Genomic DNA, 22,853 nt, shown 5'->3' with positions numbered 1-22,853 from the left:
TGGCTCTCATTCTCCACACGTGAACTTCCATTCTAGCTAATGAGTTGACAGTTGCATAGTACATGAGGGAGGTGGAGTGGGCATGGGATACAGATCGTTTCACTTCAGCAAGATAACGACTTATCCCAAAAGTATTCTTAGATTCAAAAAGATATAATGCACTCTGACTATCTGAAAACAAAAGCAGAAAAATTGCAGCTCTGCATTTGAAACTACTTCACAGAAAGTGCTGCATGCTACAAAGGTCTCTGCTACTATGACCGCCTCTCCTCATTCCCAACACTTAAGCGTCTTCTGGCATCTTGGCTCCTTTGTCTAAATCTTAGTTTCTGGCCGTCTCTGCTCTTATACGAGACTGGCATCGGCGAGAGTGTGAGTGGGAGCAGTGGTATGGAGGATGGGCCCTGGTGTGCTGCCAGCTGTTTTGATGGCTCCAGATTGCCTCAGCACTGGTAGGATGAAGCAGGCACCAGCAGGCCGAAGAGCTGTCAAAAGAATTACCCCAGCTCTCGCTTATCCATGCATGGTGTACCACCCGGTGGCAAAATACAGCTACTGCATATGGCGGAGGAGGAGGACGACAACGAGTGGAAGGAACAGGAGGTGGAGCTTTGGAAGAGAACCACAGAGTTATTCGCCCTATTTTGAGAGATTGTAATTAAGCAGACAAAGCAATTTTCCCCCTTGCATCCCAAATGTCTTCCCCTTCATTGTTCCTCTAGTTGCTAATTAGCCCAAATATTAGTCTTGCAGTGTGAGGCTAAGGCAACCTCCCAGATGGTGTAGTAGGTGCCTTGCAGCTCATGCACATATTCCCTAATGAGCTATGACATGCTGGATTCCAACACTGACAGCACCTGCATTATATCACATGGACAATGGCTGCAGATGGATGGATACTTAAAGATACCTGCAATGAATGAAGCTAGAAGCTGAAGATCGACATACAGATCGATACACAAGTATACTCAAGTATACTGTACACCACATGTGCTAGATACACATATACATACGACTTGCTGATGTATGCACGTCAGAGGCTTTGTCCTGCTTTTACCTGCTCACCAACAGGGATTTTATGAGCTTGAAATCTTCCTTGTTTTGTTGTGAAATATAGTAGTCCTACATTATAGGTCATTCTTTTGGAATATTACAATATATCATTACCATGATCTTTACTAGGTGGCGGATATCATCCTCTAAAACAGTCCACAATGGCAAGCTCTACAACTTGAATGGAAAACATAATACCATTATTTAAATTGGTAGAACTATAGAAAAACTGGTTCTTTGAGCACATGTATTGCTTTTCAGAGCATAAATCCATGTGCCATTGGCCCGAAGCTAAAGCCAAGAGGTGCAGAATATTATTGCATAATTGTGAAATGCCCTCAAAGGGGAATATGGCTGAGTTTTAGCATTAAACATGTTTTAGCCATGCCCTTTGACAGCACACTGTGTGTTAGTCACTATTCACCACTCTTGAATATAGTAACAAATTAGAGCGAACTGGTCGTCTCATGCCTTAACACAGATGCGCAGAAAATGTGTCGAAAAACATGGATTTCTGGGACTATAAGCATATGTTGTGAAATAGATTTCTGGCTAGAAGTCAAATAGACAATAACATTAGTTTTAGTAAGGAGACATTCAATGAGTCTCAGCCTTTGGCAAAGGACTAACAGTTTAAGATGTACATTACAGCTCTTGATTCCTGGTTTCTACAGCTTCTTATAATAGGCCCTGTTAAGGGAACTTTGATAGCAGAGCAAAGCCTGAAGATTAACTTTTACATCATTAAACCTACTGGTAATTGTCCTCTAATAGTCTCAATGACTAAAGAACCTAATTCGCACATGCTAAATCTTTACCATCTTGGCTGTCGCATGTATTCCTGACAGCACAAGCTGAAGTTGCAGATTCCACCACTCCTAACGGACACCAATCCATTTTCTATCCTTGCTCTCATTTAGGGGTGTTGATGGCGCAGTGGATATGACACATGCCTTTGGTGTGGGAGACCAGCGTTTGATTCCCACTGTGATACATCAACCAAGACACTTAACCCCTAGTTGCTCCAGAGGTGTGCAACCTCTGACGTATATAGCAATTGTAAGTCACTTTAGATAAAAGCGTCAGCTAAATGACATGTAATGTAATAATTTTGTAGCCCCAATGAAGTCGAAGTATGGACAGTCACAGGGCAGCAGATGTGAGGTTGGCCTCTGATGATGCTGTTTCTCTCTGTACAGAGAATAGTTTCGCTGTCTCTGGAAATCCACTCAGCTGGCAGGTTGTTTTCACGCATTTAATAGCAACAAGTCTATTATTTATTATTATTGGATTGTGTATACTAAGATTCTCAAAGCTGCAGTGAAAAAGACATCAGAGCATGAAAATTAATTATGATATTTCAGAGCCATGGACATTTTCCAAAAGCCTTTGGCAGGTGTTTTCTAACAAATTCTGAACTGGATTGGGCCTGGCACCCTAATAATAACAATGTTGTATTTTCTTTACAAAACAAAAAAATGAATGCTTGGATTAGTTTTGGTATGCTCCATCTCCCCTCTGACAGCCTCCTGTTGGGTCGAAACAGACAGAAGCTCCAGCTTCAGTCCTCTCAATTTATTTTGATATTAAACATGGGAGTGCCATTAAAAATGACTGGGCTTCCAGGATTGGATTTTTGACAGCTGCTCACTTTACATTAGGTAATGATTCCCTCACAAGTAGAGCCCGACCAATATATTGGCAGGCCGATATTATATATATCGGTATCAGCATTTATAATGGCCGATAAATACATATTTAAAAAATTAAATAAAACCGGACGAAACACCCTTCAACCATGTTATGAGTGTTGGCTTTGCATAGTTTGTCCACCAGAGGGCACTATACAACATCCCTGTTGGCTACACAATGATTATTATTTTTTGTTATTGTGTTTTTGTTCAAAGGACTTTAAGTTTCATATCTTAAGTTTGTATTTCTATACATTTTATTTATCAGAACTTTATTATTTTGATGTTCCTCTGTTCTGTTGTGACAATAAAATAAACAAGTTTATTTTTAACCTGCATTATCATATTATTTTAGTGAGGACTCATAAATAACTACAAATAACTAATTTTAGGGAAATCTTGTTGTTTTGTTACGCGTTTCTGAATTCTTTTTTTTATATATATATATATATCGACCGATATATCGGAATGTTGGAATTTTTAAATCATCAAATATTTGTATCGATATCAGCCTTAAAAATCCTTTTTCGGTTGGGCTCTACACACAAGGCATTCAATTACATTTTCTTAGTTGTCGGGAGAATTAACATCGACTATCGATTAATCATTAATATTTTTTATATTAATATTTATTATTTATTTAACTTTTTATAAATTAAAAATGCAATGAAAATAAAAAAAATACAAATTTACAATAAACATTTTCCTCGAGGAGATCTTAATTACAAGAAGAACAACTTGTGGCAGTTAAACTGGAGGTTATAGATATAGATTATAGATATATGCGCTGCCTTGCGGTGCTCTGAAGCAGCAGAACCTGCAGCTGCGAGCTGGCGTTCTTAAACAAGGTCCCTCGTTTGTTCCAAAATAATAAATAAAAAGAATCATGTTAAATAATAACTTAACCAAAAATATAATACTTAGATCTGACAGGTTTTGTCAAAATGTAACTCAAAACTATCCAAGGCACGGACAAAGCCTAATAAAAAATAACCAGTAGGCTAACTCACATACAACTTCTGCACCAGTCTACTGATTTGTGTTGAGAAAGATAAGCATGTTGACATGATCTGGGGTCAGACGCGACCGCTACCTGGTGACCGTCAGTCCAGACGCCGAAAACAGCCGCGTTGCCGGGATGCACTGGTACCTCCGCGCTAACTTGGCCAGCCCGGGGAACCTTATTCCGTTCTTCGTAGTGAGTTTCTACCAGTCTGGTGATGGTACGTCGTGACGAAATGTGATATGCTACTTCCAATATCCATCTCAATGAACTTGTAGGTCCCTTGGGTAATGTTCTCCTCCGTTCTAACGCTGAGTTTATGCTAGGTTGAGACAGAGCAGGATGCACCGCGGCTGCCACCGACATAACCAGGGTCGGATGCACTTTGTTTAGTGGTAGGCTACATCATTTGAGTTGTGACTGTGTTGTACTTATACACGGCATCTCAGTGTTTGCAGTGAACTAAGTCGTTTTTTGAAATCAAAATGGTCCCAGGCCACACTTGGCCGTGTCTTCTTCATGATTACTTTTGAAATCAAAACGGAAACTCGCAGCCAGGTAACTGAGTATGGAGTCAAATATTGCCCCCAGGTGGTAAAATGTTTAATTGCTGCTACACTGTGAAATTAATTTCATTGCTTCAAGACTCACACTACGCAACGCAACCAGTATTAGTTTAATCGATAACAATCGATCGTCGAGTAATCATGCCCATCCTTGTTCTCCATACTTTCATATCTATCTAGACTTTGCTTATTTGTGACATTTTAGACAACCTCCTATATAAATTTCAGCAGAGACGACATCTTGAATGAAATGCAATATTTACTTTTTAATTAATTTGATTATTCGGTCTGAAAAAAAATCTGGATTATTCATATGAGTCAAATGTTCTTTATTTATACAAGATGTTGCAAATGGTACATCACATTACTTTCGTCTCACCTTGTATAGCATAGTTACATACCGAGAATAAGTCAAACACTCCAGCTACTGAACTGACAATGTGACAATGATTTTTAAATATTGCTGTGACAATTTTTTTTAAGTATTAGGAGCTTCCTCCATTTTTCCTGGCATCTGCTTACAGTGTCTAAAAGCAGCTCTTTGCTTTAGCTCCCTGGCAGGAAGCAGACAGTTTAGCAGCGAAAACTCGTTTGTCACACGCCCCTGTCATCTGCTGCATACCCCAGGAGGGCATGGAGAAATTGGATTTGGGTGAGGAATGTGACGGAGTCATCCCAGGGGATGGATGTGACATTGGCTCTGTGTGACGAGGAAGTGGTGATGAGGAGGTGTATGTACATTGGTACCCTATCGCTCCCACCACTCTCCATCTCCCGTCCCTCCAACTTGTCTTCTATCTGTCTCAGCACTGCAGTTGCAGTAATGGCTTTGTTATTGGGTTAGGGTTTAGTTACACTACCGGAAATGCTGTTACAACCCCCTGCCAGCGTTAAACAATCTCCCCTGCATTTCTCCAGACGGCTGCCTAATGCTTTGAGTAAATGCAGTCACCCTGAGCAGAAGCTCCATATTCAAGGTCCACAGACTATTACAATGCTCTCGCCGTTTGGTTTTTTTTCCACCGTCAATATCAATTTGTCCTTTTGTAGTTTGTCACTATTAAATTGCAGATAAAAAAAATGTGGATGCAAGGCTGCCACTTGTTCTCTAGTAAAACATTAACTTGGTTACTTTGTATTGATGGACTTACCTATACATATACTGTAGTAAGATTTTTGTTTGTCATGATGTGTTTTTTTTCTTCTACATACTCTGTCTATGATGGAGGCCACCACCACCTAAATTGGCACAGAGAAGACAAGACTCAGACTTTGAAGGGAGTGTAGGTAGCTGTCAGCTGTAGTACACGGTGTAATGCACACTGCTCTTGCATGACATATTTGTATACATTCCATTTAGGAGATACTTGCTAAGTGAGTTTTGAATCGAGCTATTGGTTTTGTATTGCATTTTGTAATTTTAGTAGCCTAGTTGGATTTGTCTGCAGTTAGAATTCCTTGGGATGTAATGACTATATCAGTGAGACAGTCTTCTCTAACAAACCTGTAAGAAAACACACCCGGAGACACTCCTGGAAGCCTATAGTCCCTGTGTTTGTCAACTTCATGCTTTATTCAGTCCTCTATGTAACTGAATGCTGGATGACAAGTCAGTGCAGGCTGCTAGGCTTGTTCACTGCAAAGCTAGTATTGCAGTAGAGGTATATGGGTGCATTTGTCCAACAGACACATAACAGGCTTTCTCACTGTGTGTGTGGTGACCTCCAAATCACAGAGCTGTATTTGAGTATATATTAATTATCTCCACCCTTGATATATGTCTTTGATCAAGATTAAAAGTCACAACAATAAATTATATACACAAACAGGACATCATTAAAAGCTGAACTGACAGGCCCAATCATTGGTTTGACTTAAAACTGCTATACTCCATTTTACCGATCACTCATCTTGTTTTTCTCCTTATTCTCTCTCTCTCCAGAGGCGACCATCCTCAGCTACGACGGCAGTAAGTTTATGAAGGTCCAGCTGCCAGTGGTGATGCACACAGAAGCCGAAGATGTGTCTCTGCGCTTCCGCTCCCAGCGAGCCTTTGGCATCCTAATAGCCACCACGTCTAGGGAGTCTGCTGACACCCTGCGTCTCGAGCTGGAGAGCGGCCGCGTCCGACTGACAGTCAATTTAGGTAACGCCTCGGACATACACCGACTGCAGCAGCAACGTCATGTGTCATATACACACCCTCACTCTCTCTCTCTCACATACACGCCTACACCATATACATGTTTTGAATAGAGGGAGAAGGTGTAAAGACTTTCAATGCCAAAAGTCTGCGGCTCTCCGCTCACTGCCAGTTGAACACACAGCTGCCGTTGCCCAGCAGAGAATGCTCGCTGCCCACTCCATCAGCTAACCTCTGATCAACATCCATACTGCTCTAAAGGGAATTGCTCTTGCAGCGCACATACTGCTGTATTCTTTCCTGTTGTTTCTTTTAAAATCATCCTGTTATCATTCATATGAGGGAGCTAATAATTCCTCTGATGATGATGAGTAATATCAGAACTCCTCTCATATTGGTTACTTAATATGATGCAGCCCTTAGTTGTGAATTATGGCCAACCAATGCCCTGCAATCATTTGTTCACCTATGCACCTGATTGCACGTAAATAACCCCCCCAGCCTACAACAAAAAGAAAATTGGGGACAAAATGAAAGACTCTGTGTGAGTATGTGTGCTTATTTGCTCAGGAAAGAATCCAATGATGCCTGTGAAAAGTTTGATATATCTCAAACAGAGCAATGCCACACAAATGATAGCCATCTATTTCTTTTTTTCCACTGGCTAAACATAAATGGGGAGCCCATTTATATATATATATATATATATATATATATATATATATATATATATATATATATATATATATATAAGCGGTGCTGTTTAGCGGTGCATACAAAGTAGACAGTCTGTGTCTGCTGTCAACCACAAGGAAGCATGTGTCCCACCACGAAAGACAACAGCGCCACACACTGACAGGGCTGACAAGTCAGATCATTGCGACTACAAAAACATGCCCTCTGATGAAAACAGGTCACCATGTTCTGTTTTCTTTTGAATTATCTTTGACACATTTTAGAGTTTTGGAGTTTGTCCCTGGCCATCAGCGCTTGAAGCCTGTCTCCCCCGGTCCCTCCTTCAAATAGCAGAGCATTCACTGTAAGGGTAGGCTAGTGTTGGTCTCTGGCTGTTTGCGACCACTTTTCTGCTGTGGTTGACAACACACGACAGGCAGGGCCAAATGGAATGGAGTGGAGGGAGTTCGATCTGGGTCACCTTTCTTAGAGCACGACATGAGCTTAGCCTCAGGAAACGGAGAGGTAAAAGAAAAGATACAGAAATAGTGTCAGTCAGTATGGATTTGTGCGAGAGCTGTTGTGGTAGGATCAAGACAATTTGTTACAAGCAAAATAAAATAATAGCAGTTAGCAGTGCTGCCTCTACTAGTCTTCACTGATGGAAGAAGTATTCTGATAGTTTACTTTAAGTAGAGGTAACAATACCACCTATAAAATACTCATTGCAAGTCCATTTAAATTTGTTTTCAACAGATTTGCATATGAGATAGAATTTATTATGGATCATTACTAATACATTAAATAGTAGTAGCATTCCAATGACACACCTGGTCGAGGTAGAGCTAAATTCTACCTACTGTATATACTGTTGGGCATTGGTGAAAAGTTTTCAGATCCTTTACTTGAGTAAAAATAGCAATACAACAGTGTAGAGAAAGTAAACGTTTTGCCTTCAAAATGTTAATCAATTTAAAGTATCAAAAGTTAAAGGACTCATTAAAATGTGCAGAATGCCCCCTACTTTTAGAGTGTTAGAGTGATGATTATCACTGAGGCATTAACATGTGAGCAGCATTTTAATGCTGGTCGGTGGAGCTAGTTTCACCTACTTAACTACATAAATCTATACTGTAGCACCATATTTAATAATGGCCGTATGTTTTCTTTTTATGTAAAAAGAGAATCAGCACGCCAACAACTAACTATAGCAGTCATATTAATGTAGTGGATTAAAAAGTAAAATTTGTGCCTCATTAAAATGTAGTGAGGTATAAAAGTAGAATAAAATGGAATAGCCTCCTCCTGGCCCTGTTTGACCCTGACCAAAATCTGATGCTCTCATACTGTATTGAAGATCATATCCTATAACCGTAATCTCCCAGCATGCAACATGTAAAACATTTTGTTTGGCTACATGGAAAAATAAATAACTTAACCTCAGCTCTCATGATTTTCGGTTCTACATTGCTGGAGCACGTATTCCTGTAAACCATGTTGGGCTTCTCTGGCACAACTACACTGCAGAGCTTTTACAAGCTCACTGCAGCTCGGGGCCACGGGTGAGAGCATCAGAGGACGGACAGTGTCCGTGTGTGTGTCCCCAGAGGGGTGGACTGTATGCTTTAATGATGTCTGCAGCTGTAACGTTGAAAGATGAATTTATCTCTCATCTATTCTTCCCCATCTAGATTGTATCAGGATTAACTGTACCTCCAGTAAGTTACTGTTCACATTTCTTCTTCTTCTTCTTCTTCTCTAACTCTTACTGTTTCTGTACATTCATGCTTTATTCTCTTGAAGTGTTTAAATGTTTAAAATGTCTACTCTGCAGCCATTATATGATCCTGACATTTAAATATCCTAAAGTTAAGGCAATGGGAATTCAATCAGTGCACTGAAATATATCTGACTTGCACCTTATATTGATGTAGATATTACATTTTATCATATTGAGTCCAAGAGCTACGGGTGCATAAGAAATGCCTGGAGGTGTTGTGTCAGCTGTCAGCTGGAGAATGATGAGCAGTGGGGAGGAGGTGGGGAGGAGGCTTGAATTAATGACAAAGCCAGATATGGCAGTCAGCTGCTTTTCTGCACCCTGAGTTGTTTCTAATTAACAAACCTTTTCACTCATGAATTCCAGGCTGATATAAAACGCATGCTTTGAAAGTGCAGGTATTTTAGACATGCACGATTTCCCTGTCTCCCCCTCGCAATTCTTTTTCTTTTTTTTTCTACTTTCACGCCAGTTGTAAATTGATGAGGCCATTCAAGGCACAGAGGAAATACAGAGTGTGATTTTATTATTCTCATTAACCTGCCTCACAGAGCAAAAAGAAAGGGATGAAGAGGCAGGGAGAGAGAATAGATCTTGTTGTGGGATTTGTGTGTGTGTGAACAAAGAGGTTACATTTCAATATTTTGGGAGGTAAATATCCCTGACATTTATTATTCAGGAACAGTGATGAATTAATAATTACTTCTCTGTATTCATAATATGTGAGCCTTCTAACTGTTGAATGATGCTGAAGTGACAGAGAACACTTTCAGTATCAGTAAATACCAATAGAAATCAGACAGTGTAAGCTCTATAATAGTGTGCCAGTGTCACATACTGTATAAGGACACACTGTTCTCTCTGAAAACCAGAGTGTTAGGTCTTTGTGTGTAAAGTGTTTTGAAGGTCATTGCCTGATGAGAAGCGGATACTTGCACAACAAACGCCTCCACACAGTAACACATGATGTGATCTCTAGACGTGCTTCTGTGAGCCAGCCCTTCTTAGCACCTTTCTAAATGCTAAATAGCATTGTTCATGCATCTTGGATTGCATCCCTTGTTTGTGTATGCAAATAAAAAAGCTCTAAGCTCTCATTCCTCCCTCTAATGCTTTAAAAGGTCATTCTTGGTTCATGAGGATAGTGTGAATGAATAATCTGTGAATACATGGACTCCAGTACTTGTTATACTAATATTTACCAAACATTTGACTGATTACTTTATTTCTATTTTTAGTTCTTCCCTTTTTCCCACTAATATGTTCCGATTCCATTTAGTTGTATGCATTGTTTAGCTAAAATAGATACTGAACTGAAAATAGATGTAGAACTCGTGGAAGGTAAATTGTGGCTTTGGTAACTAGCATCAAACTGTATAGTGTAAAGCAGTGTGTGTTAATAGGCTAGATGATTTCACATAGGCTGTGGGACGAATGCAAAATTAAAAATTACCATACAGCACTGGCCTTTTTTTGTGCATTTAAGTAATTGTATGCTAACATTTATATTTGTATGAATTCTGTTTGTTTTCTTAGTGCAGTTCCTTTAGTTTCCATAAAAATAATAGTCTTAGAGATGACACTGTGCCATATTGTCACATTTCCAGAATTAGAATGTTTCCACACATAACTACTTATAATTCAAAGAGAAAATATTTTGATTCCATCAACATTTAATATCATGCTAAAGTGAAAGCTAATGTTTAAGTAAAATAGAGGGAAAAAGAAGGAAAAAGCAGGCCTTTCTTCAATAGATCCAGACCTAATTGTGTCATAAGAAAATGTTTAATTGAAGTTCTTGAAAAGAACTGTGCTAAGCCAGTGCATTTCCACTTATGAATAGTTGGCGTTTAATTCATTTTTTCTAGGTTTTTATTTTTGTCCTCTTTTTTTCTGTGTTAATTAATGTGTCTTGTCAGGCGCTGCAGCTCCGGTCAGCTCGGTGGATGAAAAATTTCAGCACCGATTTTAAAGAGCACATCACTGTCAATTAGAGACCTAGGCTCCCTGGGGCTGCCCAGAGCTGTCTGAAGAAAACACTGCCACTTCGACTTAAACACTGTTAACAGGCACTGAGTGACAACAAACTAAAAATATCTTGTGACAGATTGGCTTATTTTTTTGACATTCTGGTCTTCTATTATTCATTAACTTGAACTGCAGGATAATCACAATTCACAGTTAAGCCATGATGCAGTGATGAGGGCAACTTGATGTAATTATTCTCCCCATGACCTCCGGCAACATCTCAAGGCAGTTTTTCTCTCATAATTGATCTTTTCCATTCTTTTGTTTTTGACTTATTTAGTGTGAAAGAGCTGCGGGAGATCCTTTTACATGGATATTACACCTGCGTGCATGTTAGAAAAGATAGATGAGAGGTTGATTCAAGGAGAGGATGCATAGGAGGTGAGATGTGTACATAACTGCTGCCTGCAAAGCCGAAGAATTACATCTAATGCTATTATTACTGAGCACTTATAATGTATATATTCATTCAAATTGCATTTTGCTCGATCTTTCTCCTTGCACAAATCTGTGGTTATTATTTAAGGACCACTGTTTTCATGATTGATAACATTTTATTGCAACCTCTTTAACATGTTCATTATATTTCAGTGTATAGCTAAATGCTCAACTCTTGCCAGTGTATACATTTAGAAGAGTAATCAAAGTGTTGTCTGATTAAAGACTGAACACTAAAAACCCTCTATCCAATTATAGTACATTAGAGATTTCAGCTTGGCTATGCTATAAAGAAACCTTTCCAGCCTCTCGCAGCCAAGTGTTCTCCCAGCCTTTGGTGTAATACAGTTTAATGGTGCTCACCTTACTGTAATGCTTGGAAAGGTAAAATAGGCTTTCTTAATTCCTAATCTTTGGCAACAAATTCTTTCTGTTATTTAGGGAACAATTATACTGTAGATGAGTCAACCTGAAGATAAAAACATATCCCCCTCACAACATCAGAAATCTTGATTAGGGACTTTAAAAAAATGAATGGGGTGATAAAGCAATATCTTTCTGATGTAACTATTTGTAATGTAACCCATCTTACAAGCAATGGCTGAAATAAAAAATAAAATAAATAAATAAATAAATATATGTATATATATATATATATATATATATATATATATATATATATATATATATATATATATGGCGTCTCCCTTAGAGATAGGGTGAGAAGCTCAGTCATCCGTGAGGAGCTCGGAGTAGAGCTGCTGCTCCTTCGCGTCGAAAGGAGCCAGTTGAGGTGGTTCGGGCATCTGGTAAGGATGCCCCCTGGGCGCCTCCCTAGGGAGGTGTTCCAGGCACGTCCAGCTGGGAGGAGGCCTCGGGGAAGACCCAGGACTAGGTGGAGGGATTATATCTCCAACCTGGCCTGGGAACGCCTCGGGATCCCCCAGTCGGAGCTGGTTAATGTTGCTCGGGAAAGGGAAGTTTGGGGTCCCCTGCTGGAGCTGCAACCCCCGCGAGACGATACCAGATAAGCGGACGAAGATGGATGGATGGATGGATATATATATATATATATATATAATATATATATAAATAATGGCATGCCATTTAGGAAATTATTGTATATATTTGAAGTTTGAATATATTGAATGAACCTTGTTCTCGTTTGGCTCTCTGTGAAGGCGGTCACATTTTCTCCCTCTCCTCCCATTGCCTACCCTGCTTTGCTCTCTCGTCTAGTCTTTGTCTCTGTGTACTTCTAGAGTCTCTCTCTCGGCACTGCTCCTAAACTACGAATTATGGATTTGATCAAGTGGTCTCTCAGCGCAATTGACACCATCTTCTCGACGAGAAGCTCGGGTTCGGGGGAACCTGACTGCCCTGCCGGAACGTTCGCAGCTGGCTACACGATGGACGCATGGGAGAGGTGGCGGGTCGTGTGTCTGGCGGTTCTTTCCGTGGAGGACATTGAAGATATCTACCTATTCGGAACCATGATAACAGGTCTTCTGCTGATTGGCTCAGGCACTGCCCTGGTTTATCGAGAAATTAAGAAGAAGACGGGAACCGAGCAAAATACCAGGCTGCCCGTCATGGTTGAAGCTGTGGGCAGAGCTGTCGGAACTCAAATTGTGACTTTGACCACCATGAGCCACACACCATGGGCCAAAAATTGGATACCATCTTGGAGAGACTGTCAGCTCTGGATAGGCTGGACAACATCTTGGGGAAACTCACGGTTTTGGCAAGGAAATTTGATCGATACGGAGACCAGAGGGGACATTTCAGAGAAGTCGAGAGTGACTAACTGCGGCTCCTGGCCCTAAGACAAAACAAATTCCAATCTTATCTTTTTCGGCTCCCTGAACCAGCACTGGCCTTGGCCGAGGCCTGTGTTCATCACCTCCCCCTGGAGCACTGCAGCGAGGCACACTCTTGCGTTCCCTACCCGATTCCCACAGACACCTGTTGATTGTTGACTCGGACTGGGTCCTGTTTCAAGGCTGACTCCATGGCAACCGGCTGTGTACCGCAATGACAATTGTGCGCACTGAGAAAACCAGATTACGGGGGCCAGACGTAGCTTGACTACTCAGGCCTACATACACACAAACTCTTACATATATACAGATATGCAATCACCCCCCACCCCCAATCCAGCGCCTTCACTGCTTCTACCCCCAGTGAGGCGGGCGGGTCTGTGACCAGCGCCTTTGTTTGGCTGCAGGACCAGATGTCTGCTTGCCTGTGCTGGACTACCTGCACCCCAACACCCCCCCTCCCCCATGCCCCCCAAGACTCCCCTCACCCATTGCGTGTCTTGTGTGCCCTTGTATTGGTTATGTGCTTATATTGTTGCTGAGGTGTTTTTTTTCCTGTTCCCACACTGTGCTCCTAGTGGGGGCATAGTCTGTCAGTTGCCTTTTTCTCCTCGTCTCTCCTCATGTCATGCTGTATTTTCTTTACCCAATGTATGTTTGTGTGTACCTTGTAAAGCGCTTTGTTGGTTTCTTATCTGTGAAATGCGCTCTATAAATAAAATTGGATTGGATTGGATTGAATATATTGACTGAAAGTGTGAATATATGGAAGACTTTCAGTCAATATAGTCAAGGTTCCTTTCATACATTCAAACTTCAAAAATATATTTAATAATTTCCTATATCTATATCTATCATACTATATTTCTGTACCTTTCTGCACCAGTATAATCTTGAGTACCCAGTGTGCTTGAAATGTGCTTGAAATTAATGAGCAATTATGACGATGTTCTTTATGGTTGCACCGCATTATTTTGATAACGAGGCTACATGTAATTAGTTTGATAAAGAGGCTAACATGTTGGCTCAGTGGTCCTTGTAACAAACTTTAAATTAAAAGCTAACATCCCCCAAAGTTCCAGCATGCTAAAGGACTTTCCTGTCAAGGCAGCAGGTAGTTAACATGACACCATCATGCCATTATTGTACAAAAAAACAACTCTAATCTGAGTAGTGTGATGGCAGTTAGAAGAAAGAAGAAAACCTTTTACTAATGGCCACATGCAATCCCACAGTACAATGTAGTGAAATCTGTGCAATTTAACCCATTTCTTAGGTATTAGGAGCAGTAGGCAGCTACATATAGCATCCAGCGAGCAGCTTGGGGTTCAGTGTCTTGCTCAGGGACACTTTGACATGTGGCCGGAGGAACGACCAATCTTGTGGTTGAGAGGTGACCCACTCTACCTCTGAACCACAGCCACCCGTCAGTTAGATTGAGCCGTGTTCAAAACAACCTTTCAACGTGTTCAGTAACGAGCCGTCTCAGTTTATAGAACAAATAAATGTAAACGCAAATTGCCAGAAACGGTATTGATCATTAATTGTTTGAACAACACTATTTAACCTCTGCATGCTTCAACAATGGTGTTTCAGTTAGCAAGGCATTGATTGGACAAGCAGGTCTGCTAGCAGTGTAGCCTGCTAAAGCTTTTCTTGTGTTGTTCTCTGGCTTTAATGTCTGTCTGTGTTGACGGTAATCCAGCAGTAGCGGCCTGCCGCTGGGTTCCTCCACCTGGGTGAGTCACAGTGCTGCGCCAGAATCTGGCCTGTCATCCAGCCAGCCAGAGCTGATTGACTGGATAATCACATCTTCTCATGCTGCCCTGTGCCACACTTCTCCACTCGCCCCTTGGGTCTGAAGTCAATGAGGCAGGGAGAGATCACTGTAGATCCATCACTGCAGATAGATCACCCTCAGTGAGGGCCAAGAGAGGGCTAGACGCGGCAGACACTGGACTAAAGGACCTTAATGTCCAGCCTGCAGCTGGCAGTTTGGTCCAGACTGCACTACAGGCATAAACCTAGGCCCTACAGTAGTGAAAGTTGTGCAGGAATGTGCTCCTTAATACGATTGACCTGTTTTCCCCTTTCCTTTCTTTCCTCCTTGGAGAGCAACAAGGACAGGATGATGGAAGGCAAAGACCAAGCATGCTTTCAAGTCCATCTCCATCCCATTATTTCATATCTCTCCTCTTTAATCCCTTGCCAGTCATCTGGTTTCAATCCTGCCCCGGTGTTTAGTGCTTACAAAGCAGAACTGTGCCTCAGAGATTGAGTGTGTCCCAGTACTTTGGCACCCTCATATTTGCATACACAGTGCACTGGGGCTTTGAAGTTTGCAGGAAAGAAGGAAATAAATAGCCATTAATGGGTGCAGGGGAATGAAGATGACACCCATCTCAAATACTCCCCACAGTGGGCAAGGAATGCCGAGCCTGGGGATTTTAATACTGTCTTCATTGGCCTGTTTGGTTATTTTTGCCCAGCAGGGGAACATCAGAGCAATATGGCAATTCAAAGATGCTCTAAGACAGAGGCTGCGTGAAAAAAATAATGTTTTTCCCCCAATTGGACCAATGTTGGATTTCCAAATGCAGAAGTGTATCTTCTGAAAGATTTTTTTTTTTCTGCTCATGAGATCACAGAGATTTAGTGCAGTCACTCCGATTATCTGTGATTCTTAATTAGATTATCTCTATTTGAGGTTTTTGGCACTGTGATTCTGTGTGACATCTCCATTGCTCCCCGCTAGCTGTGACACACTTTATTCAATGTTAATATGCTGGTTTCAGGACTCAGTGAAGGAATGGTTCTGTGATGTGAAGTATTGTTGTTAGTTAAATGTTAAACAGTTGAATGGTCATTTTTTATTATTTATGGATTTTACGAGCGTGCAATAAACTTAATAATAGAATGTGTGTTGTTTCTATAGTGTTACTGACAAGAGAAGCTACCTGCTCCTTTTCCAAAACACCCATTTATTTTCAAGGGTGCTGATAAAAATCACATTCTGTATTTCCTGTTATATTTTTTATTTTTTTTAAATAACTGGAATTCCAGGGACAATGGCCTGTTTTGTTTTTAAGGGGTTCTTTTCACCACCATGGGCACTGCTCCCGTTATGCAAGTATTTATTTCTATATCACTATTTCATGTCATGTGGTGGACATGAGAGAACTCAAATACTGGGTCGCACTGTCGTGGGTAAACAAGATGGAGAGTGATGTTCAGTTGTTTAGTGCCTTGCTCCGTCGTGGCCTTTTGGTAGTTACATGCTGCCACCAAGTGGCATCATAGGAAAGGAGAAATGTTAAAAGAAATAAGAGACCTAATGAAATAACCAATTATGCCTTATGTCTTTAGACACTATACATTTAAAGCAAAACAGTTAGTGTAAATATTGTTGGTAATAACCGTAATGTGACATCATAATTTCCACCTCCCTCCTCTTGGTTTGAGAAAATGGTATTCAGTGAAAATTCAGAAATGTAATGCCCTATCTAATGGTGCGATCAGTACAGCAAATGCAAGTCAGAATGATGTTTTTATGGACCATTAACTATGTTTACCTTTTTTTCTGTCACTGTCAAACTACTTAACTCATCCAGTCTGTCCTCCTTTCAATCTCCCCCTTTCTATCTATGTCTTTAATGTGTGTGATTTGCATGCATGTATGTGTGTTAACCGCTGTTTGGACTGTCCTGCAGGCAAAGGTCCAGAGACTATTTTTGCGGGTCAGAATCTGAACGATAATGAATGGCACACAGTACGTGTGTTCAGGAGAGGCAAGAGTTTGAAACTGACGGTAGATGATCTGCAGCCTGTGGAAGGTACTTCTCATCCTCTGTTCCTCTGACAGAATCCTAATTTTCTCCTCTAAACTTAAACTAGCTGTAACATTTGTTTGGGCTCTCAGATTCTAGGTAAGACACAAGCTCTAGTAATGTATTATTTTGTACTGGTGTGGCAGGTTCGATGTTTTGCTCATTTGCGGGGAGCCTTCATTCATTTGTCTTTCTGAAGGAGTGCATTAGTGATGCTCTCATATCCATTTTGGACAAAATATCCATTTGTGTTGCTGTTTGAAAATCATCAAAAAAATGTTTAACAGAATGGTTTTAGATAAATGATAAATAAAAGATGGCTGCAAAATTCAATAATACGCCACACTGTGCTGAATTTGGTCATTGTGGTGGAATGGTACAAATAAGTTAATTGAATTGTTCATATTATATCAAAACTATATAGATAGATTGACTGTGGGACTTGTTTACCTGAAGCAGTTGGAAAAAGGTGTTTAGACATACAGTGTGTACTGTCCTGTAGAACATATTGCAACACTGTATTGCCCAATGTACATCCTCAAGAAAACTGCATGATCTATGACAAATTCACAATTTACTCAGAAAACAAAACTTAAAGACAACACTTTTGTTTTGAGATTTGCGTCTCGCATTATGCTTACACAGCTTAAATTAAATGTAATTTCTTTCCGGAATTATTAGATTTCTTTAACGTTGTATGGTTCTGTTTTCATTATGTAGAGGATTTGCAGTTGAGCCTTCAGTTGTAAATCATAGTTTCTTCAATTGTTGTATACCCCCAATAACATCTCCTCTCCCTCCCTCCCTCTGCTGATCAAAGGTCAAATGGCAGGTGACCACACCCAACTGGAGTTCCATAACATTGAGACGGGCATTGTGACAGAGAAGCGCTTCATGTCCATGGTGCCGTCCAACTTCATTGGCCACCTCCAGAGCCTCTCCTTCAATGGCATGGCCTACATAGACCTCTGTAAAAATGGTGACATTGATTACTGTGAGCTCAAAGCCATGATTGGCTTCAAGAACATCATTGCTGACCCGGTCACCTTCAAGTCGCGCTCCAGCTATGTGACCCTCACTACTTTACAGGCCTACTACTCCATGCACCTTTTCTTTCAGTTTAAAACCACCTCCTCCGATGGCCTCATCCTGTTTAACAGTGGGGATGGAAATGACTTCATCGTGGTGGAGCTGGTCAAAGGGTAAGTGGATGCACAAACTTTGACCAACTATTATTTCATATATGTTCATATATTTCAGTAGGTGTAGTCACTTTTATTTTTGTTACATCTCCAAGTTCTTTATCTGGGCTTTAACTGGACTTTTTTTTAGACTGTAAAGTGGCAAATCACAATATATTTTGTTCCTTCTTAAATCAATGCATTTGTGGTGCAGGAGTTATCGCGCTGTAGTGTTTTGCTCAGTCTTGCTGTGAGATAACTTGTCAAACAACAATGTTGCCAGTACTCTTTAGGGGAATTCATAAATTAAGTTTGATTTGGCGTGGGTGGCTCTCTTGTTTTTGGTTCATATGAGGTAGCTGCTCATGCCAGAGTAACTACACAGCTCTGCTCATCGCACACACATCACTTCATTTGTAGGGCAGATACCTGCCACCAGGTGTAAAGACCGGCGACACTGTGTTGAATTAGTTTTATATTAGTGTAGCAATATGGTTATTTATGTAAGAATCTCCAAATTAATGGATTATGATTTTAATAATGCAGCTCTTAGTATGAGACAGTTTCTAAACAGAATATAATTTTGACAGCCTTTATGTCATTACTATGGGTATTCAAATTCTTTTCTTATCACCTCTATGCCAGCATATTTACTGAAAGAGCTGTCGGCTATTACTGTTCTTTTTAATCTTCACAACGGCCCAACAAATACCCAACATAAAAAGGAATCAACTACAAGGGTGCATTTCTTATTGCTCAAATGCAGCTATAAAATGACCTTCTTTTAAGTAATGCCTTAAGTTATGGAATTATTTAATGTGCTAAACATTAAAGTCATACATTTTAATAAAAATGAGCACGTAAATCATAAATTGCCTTTAACCAAAGAATTTAAGACCAATTTGTTCAGCACAGCCTACAACCTTTTGTTTATGCTGCAACCTGCCAATTAATTAGCTCCTTTTTAGACAGCTGCACTTTCTGATACTGTCATGTCTGCATATTTGAAAGCACAGGCACACAGCAACAAACATGCACACTCTTGCTCCAGTTTTCAGAGGTTTATTACACTTTTCTAATGGTTCTACTGCTTGATTTTATTGTTCTTGTTATAATCTAATGCATTTTGTCTGTTAAGCACTTGATGACAAATATGTGAGCAAAAACTCTGTAAATAAACTGGACTTGAATAAATGTTTGCATATTTTTGGATTTTGGAAACACCTACAAACCTTTTTTATGATGCCATGCTTTCATGTGCTTCCTCTCCCATCCATGGTTACATCCACTCATGTTGTTAAATATCTGGTTCCAGTTACCTGCACTATGTGTCCGACCTGGGAAATGGAGCCCACTTGATCAAAGGCAACTCAAACAAGCCCCTGAACGACAACCACTGGCACAATGTCGTAATCTCCAGGGACGCCAACAACCTCCACACTGTCAAGATTGATACCAAGATCACCACACAGACGACCACAGGAGCCAAAAACCTGGACCTGAAGGGTGCGTAGGCATAGTGAATTTATATACATTTTTATTTTTACATTTCATTAAATTGGGGCAGCAGTAGCCTAGAGGTGAGAGAAGCAGGCTTGTGATTAAAAGGTTGCACCAGCAGGATAAACTCTGCAGGGGTGGAGGGAAAAGGCAATGCTTGGCCCTCACTCATTACCGCCACCGAGGTATCTTTGAGAAAATAAATCCCTTCTTTTGAGTAGACAACACTACACACTATGTGTGGAGCAGGGAGGAAAGACCATTTGTGTTTAGCAAACCAACATTTTATGAAAGTTGTTTGAAAGAATTATCAGTTAAGACAAAAAAAAGATAAAAACACACTAACTAAAAGGATATTTAGCATAATTAGTGTGCTACCTTGAAGAATGTTGTAATTATTGTTATTAAAACTTGTTCATGAAATGGTACAAAGCGGCTGACAAATTTCTGGCTTGGACATGAACAAAAAATACTGTATCATTGTACAATGAAATATAATTTCACAAAATTAGAAAGGTTTTGATTGACTGATAATTAACCTCCTCTTTCACATTGATAAAATACTTAATCAAACAACTCCTATCATTAATTAGATGTTTTTGGTCTTTAGTCAGCGATCCCATTTACAATGCTATCTAAAGTGCTTTTAATTTTACATTTAAATGCTTGTTACTTTACATGTTATGCTAAGCTTGGTACAATGTTTGGTTTCCACTAGGGGTCAGTGTTGTCATATTTCTGCACAGGTAACCTTTATATTGGTGGTGTGGCTAAGGAGATGTTCAAGGAGCTGCCCAAACTGGTGCATGCCAAGGAGGGTTTTCAAGGCTGCCTGGCATCAGTGGATCTGAACGGGCGGCTCCCAGACTTGATGTCAGATGCTCTGGACTGCGTGGGACAGATAGAGAGAGGATGTGAAGGTGAGTAAGGAAAACTCTATTGTTGGTAATATGCTACTTTCAAACTTTTCTTGTCTGTGGAGTTTACTACCTGTTCTAACTGAAGCTCAGGTTTGGATATGATTGGTTTGATTATTGATCAATGCTTAAAAAGAGACATTTAAATGTGATTTTACTGGTATCATCTCTGAATTACTCTGGTTCCCCCTCATTATCACGAACCTATCCTAAAGGGTAATTGCGACACCATGCAGCGCTGTATTGCTGCTCAAGTTCTGTCATTCTCGTCCAACAAGGACACACACACTGTGAAGCACACCCATACTGCCAACCTGTGGCACATCATTTAACATCCAAAAAGTGTGTTAGTATTCTGTTAGAATGCATCAAGCTCTGACACTCCTCCACAGGCAATAATTTCTGTTTCACTTAGCCATAATCTGATTATTCTCGCTGCCATATTTGTACTGCCAGTGTTATTTCCCATTTTATCCCCATTCTGTTTTGCTCTATGCATGCTTGCTGGATCTGAGAGTTTGCCAGAAGCAATCCTTTTGAATTATGTATGAAGCCTTTGTTGCATGCATGAATATCATTTGCCCAGTCTAATGTGTGCACCACATCCAGAGACAATATTTGATTTATTTTTCAACCTCACTCACTTAGTTTAATTTCACAATTCATCCACTCTTTTTCCTATTGAGTACGCAACTTCTGATCTTTTCATGTTCCAACATTACGAGTGTAATCAAATTCAGCGCCCTGTTCGGGTCTGTCAAACTTACTGTTTTCGTTTTGTGCCATACAGTATCAACGATCGCTCTCAATGGAAAAAGGCTTCTATGATAACATATTTATTGAATTGTACTGAAGGAGTCAGAAGGTAGCATATAGTTGCAGTATTTCACTACAGCAGGGTCCATTTCCGAATATGCATGGGAGGAAATATGCAGTTTTCTATATATTTTACTGAACATAATGGACAAATCCTATCTGCTAATAAAGACTTTACAAATGCATGTTTTTTCTTTATATTGCGAGTAGTGGCCATCACAGTTTGGCTTAATCTGGTCTCCATTATACAATACAATTTCCCCCCTCTGGCTCTTTCTGAGAACAGACATCGGCCTCATTGCTCACACTGTTTCTCCTGCTTCAACAGTCTGTGTTTCTGTTACTCCATCTCTGACGTCTTGGTGCTTTACTAACAGCTGGTATACTTTGCCTTTTCCTTTCCTATTATTTGCTGACAAAAGTTGCATTGATGAAAGCTGACTTGCAAGGTAGATAGCTTTGTCTGTTTGACACAGAGTCTGATGTCCTTTCTCCCTTTGCATCTGAAATACCTCTGCTCCCCCCCCTCACCCCCCTCACCCCTCCTCTCCACAGTCTCTACCTTCACACTTTTCACTCCCTGAACAAGATATCTACCTAATTTGAATTCATCCACCTGCCATATTGAATGGGCTTCAGTCCCAAAGGAATACAAGTATCAATACCATCTTGTATCAGTGTCTACGCGGTTCACATTTTGATTTGCACTCACATATTGTGTGTTGTCTTTATTGGACATAACTTTGGCTTTTGCCGTGGTTATGTGATTTATTTTTTTTGTTGACATTTATTTTAATGCATTATAAAAAATACTTTTGCATGGCTAGTCTAGGTATAATAGTCTTAATAACACTGTTTCCCTCTGCATGTTTTACATGAAATGAATCCTGGTTATACGTCCCATGTTTACCAATGTCATATTCCTGTTATAGTCTCTGGCACTATATCACCACATTGTGAGTAGGATCTATATCGAGCAGCTGGCTTCAGTCTTTTAGGATTTAACAGTTTAAAGTATGATGCAAAACAAACAGCACCAGTGGCCAGTAATTTAAGCCAACTCAGATGCAAATAAATAGCAATATAACTACATATACATATTGTTACTGAATTTTGAATTACCATACATTTAAAATTAAATTAAATTATTCTCTGCTTCATGCCTTACATATACTTCGGAAATCATTGCAAAAATGGGTTCTCCTCATAAAAAAGTGTGTCTGTCTTATTTATTTAAAATTCTTATATTCACTAGACAGATGTGTAAGTATGCCATTAAGCATCTGTTGTATCATTGATTACTTGACTCCAGAGCCAAGTCAAGTGTCATTAGGCCCTATTACATTTGTGAAACATTGGACACATTATGCTAATAATGAAAGACTTTGTAAGCAGTGGAGTCACAAGTATATCAA

At 40.1% G+C, this 22,853-nt stretch overlaps 1 protein-coding gene across 4 annotated transcripts in view; it reads left to right on the top strand.

Moving 5' to 3' along the window:
- The window catches only part of LOC114571718 (neurexin-1a), a 264,301-nt gene that overhangs the window by 106,776 nt on the left and 134,672 nt on the right, over nucleotides 1–22,853 (top strand). For 2 of the 4 annotated variants that reach the window (XM_028602856.1, XM_028602859.1), the window contains 6 exons: nucleotides 6,256–6,459; nucleotides 8,823–8,849; nucleotides 16,908–17,030; nucleotides 17,845–18,226; nucleotides 19,521–19,711; nucleotides 20,452–20,625. In XM_028602856.1, coding sequence (XP_028458657.1) covers nucleotides 6,256–6,459; nucleotides 8,823–8,849; nucleotides 16,908–17,030; nucleotides 17,845–18,226; nucleotides 19,521–19,711; nucleotides 20,452–20,625 — 1,101 coding nt within the window. The remainder of the gene's footprint in view (nucleotides 1–6,255; nucleotides 6,460–8,822; nucleotides 8,850–16,907; nucleotides 17,031–17,844; nucleotides 18,227–19,520; nucleotides 19,712–20,451; nucleotides 20,626–22,853) is intronic. The other 2 variants (XM_028602857.1, XM_028602858.1) reach the window with 1 other exon arrangement.

Source organism: Perca flavescens, chromosome 17, assembly GCF_004354835.1.
Source record: "Perca flavescens isolate YP-PL-M2 chromosome 17, PFLA_1.0, whole genome shotgun sequence".
Taxonomy (NCBI): domain Eukaryota; kingdom Metazoa; phylum Chordata; class Actinopteri; order Perciformes; family Percidae; genus Perca; species Perca flavescens.
Note: the sequence above shows the minus strand (reverse complement) of the source record. Positions and strands in the feature narration are given on the sequence as shown.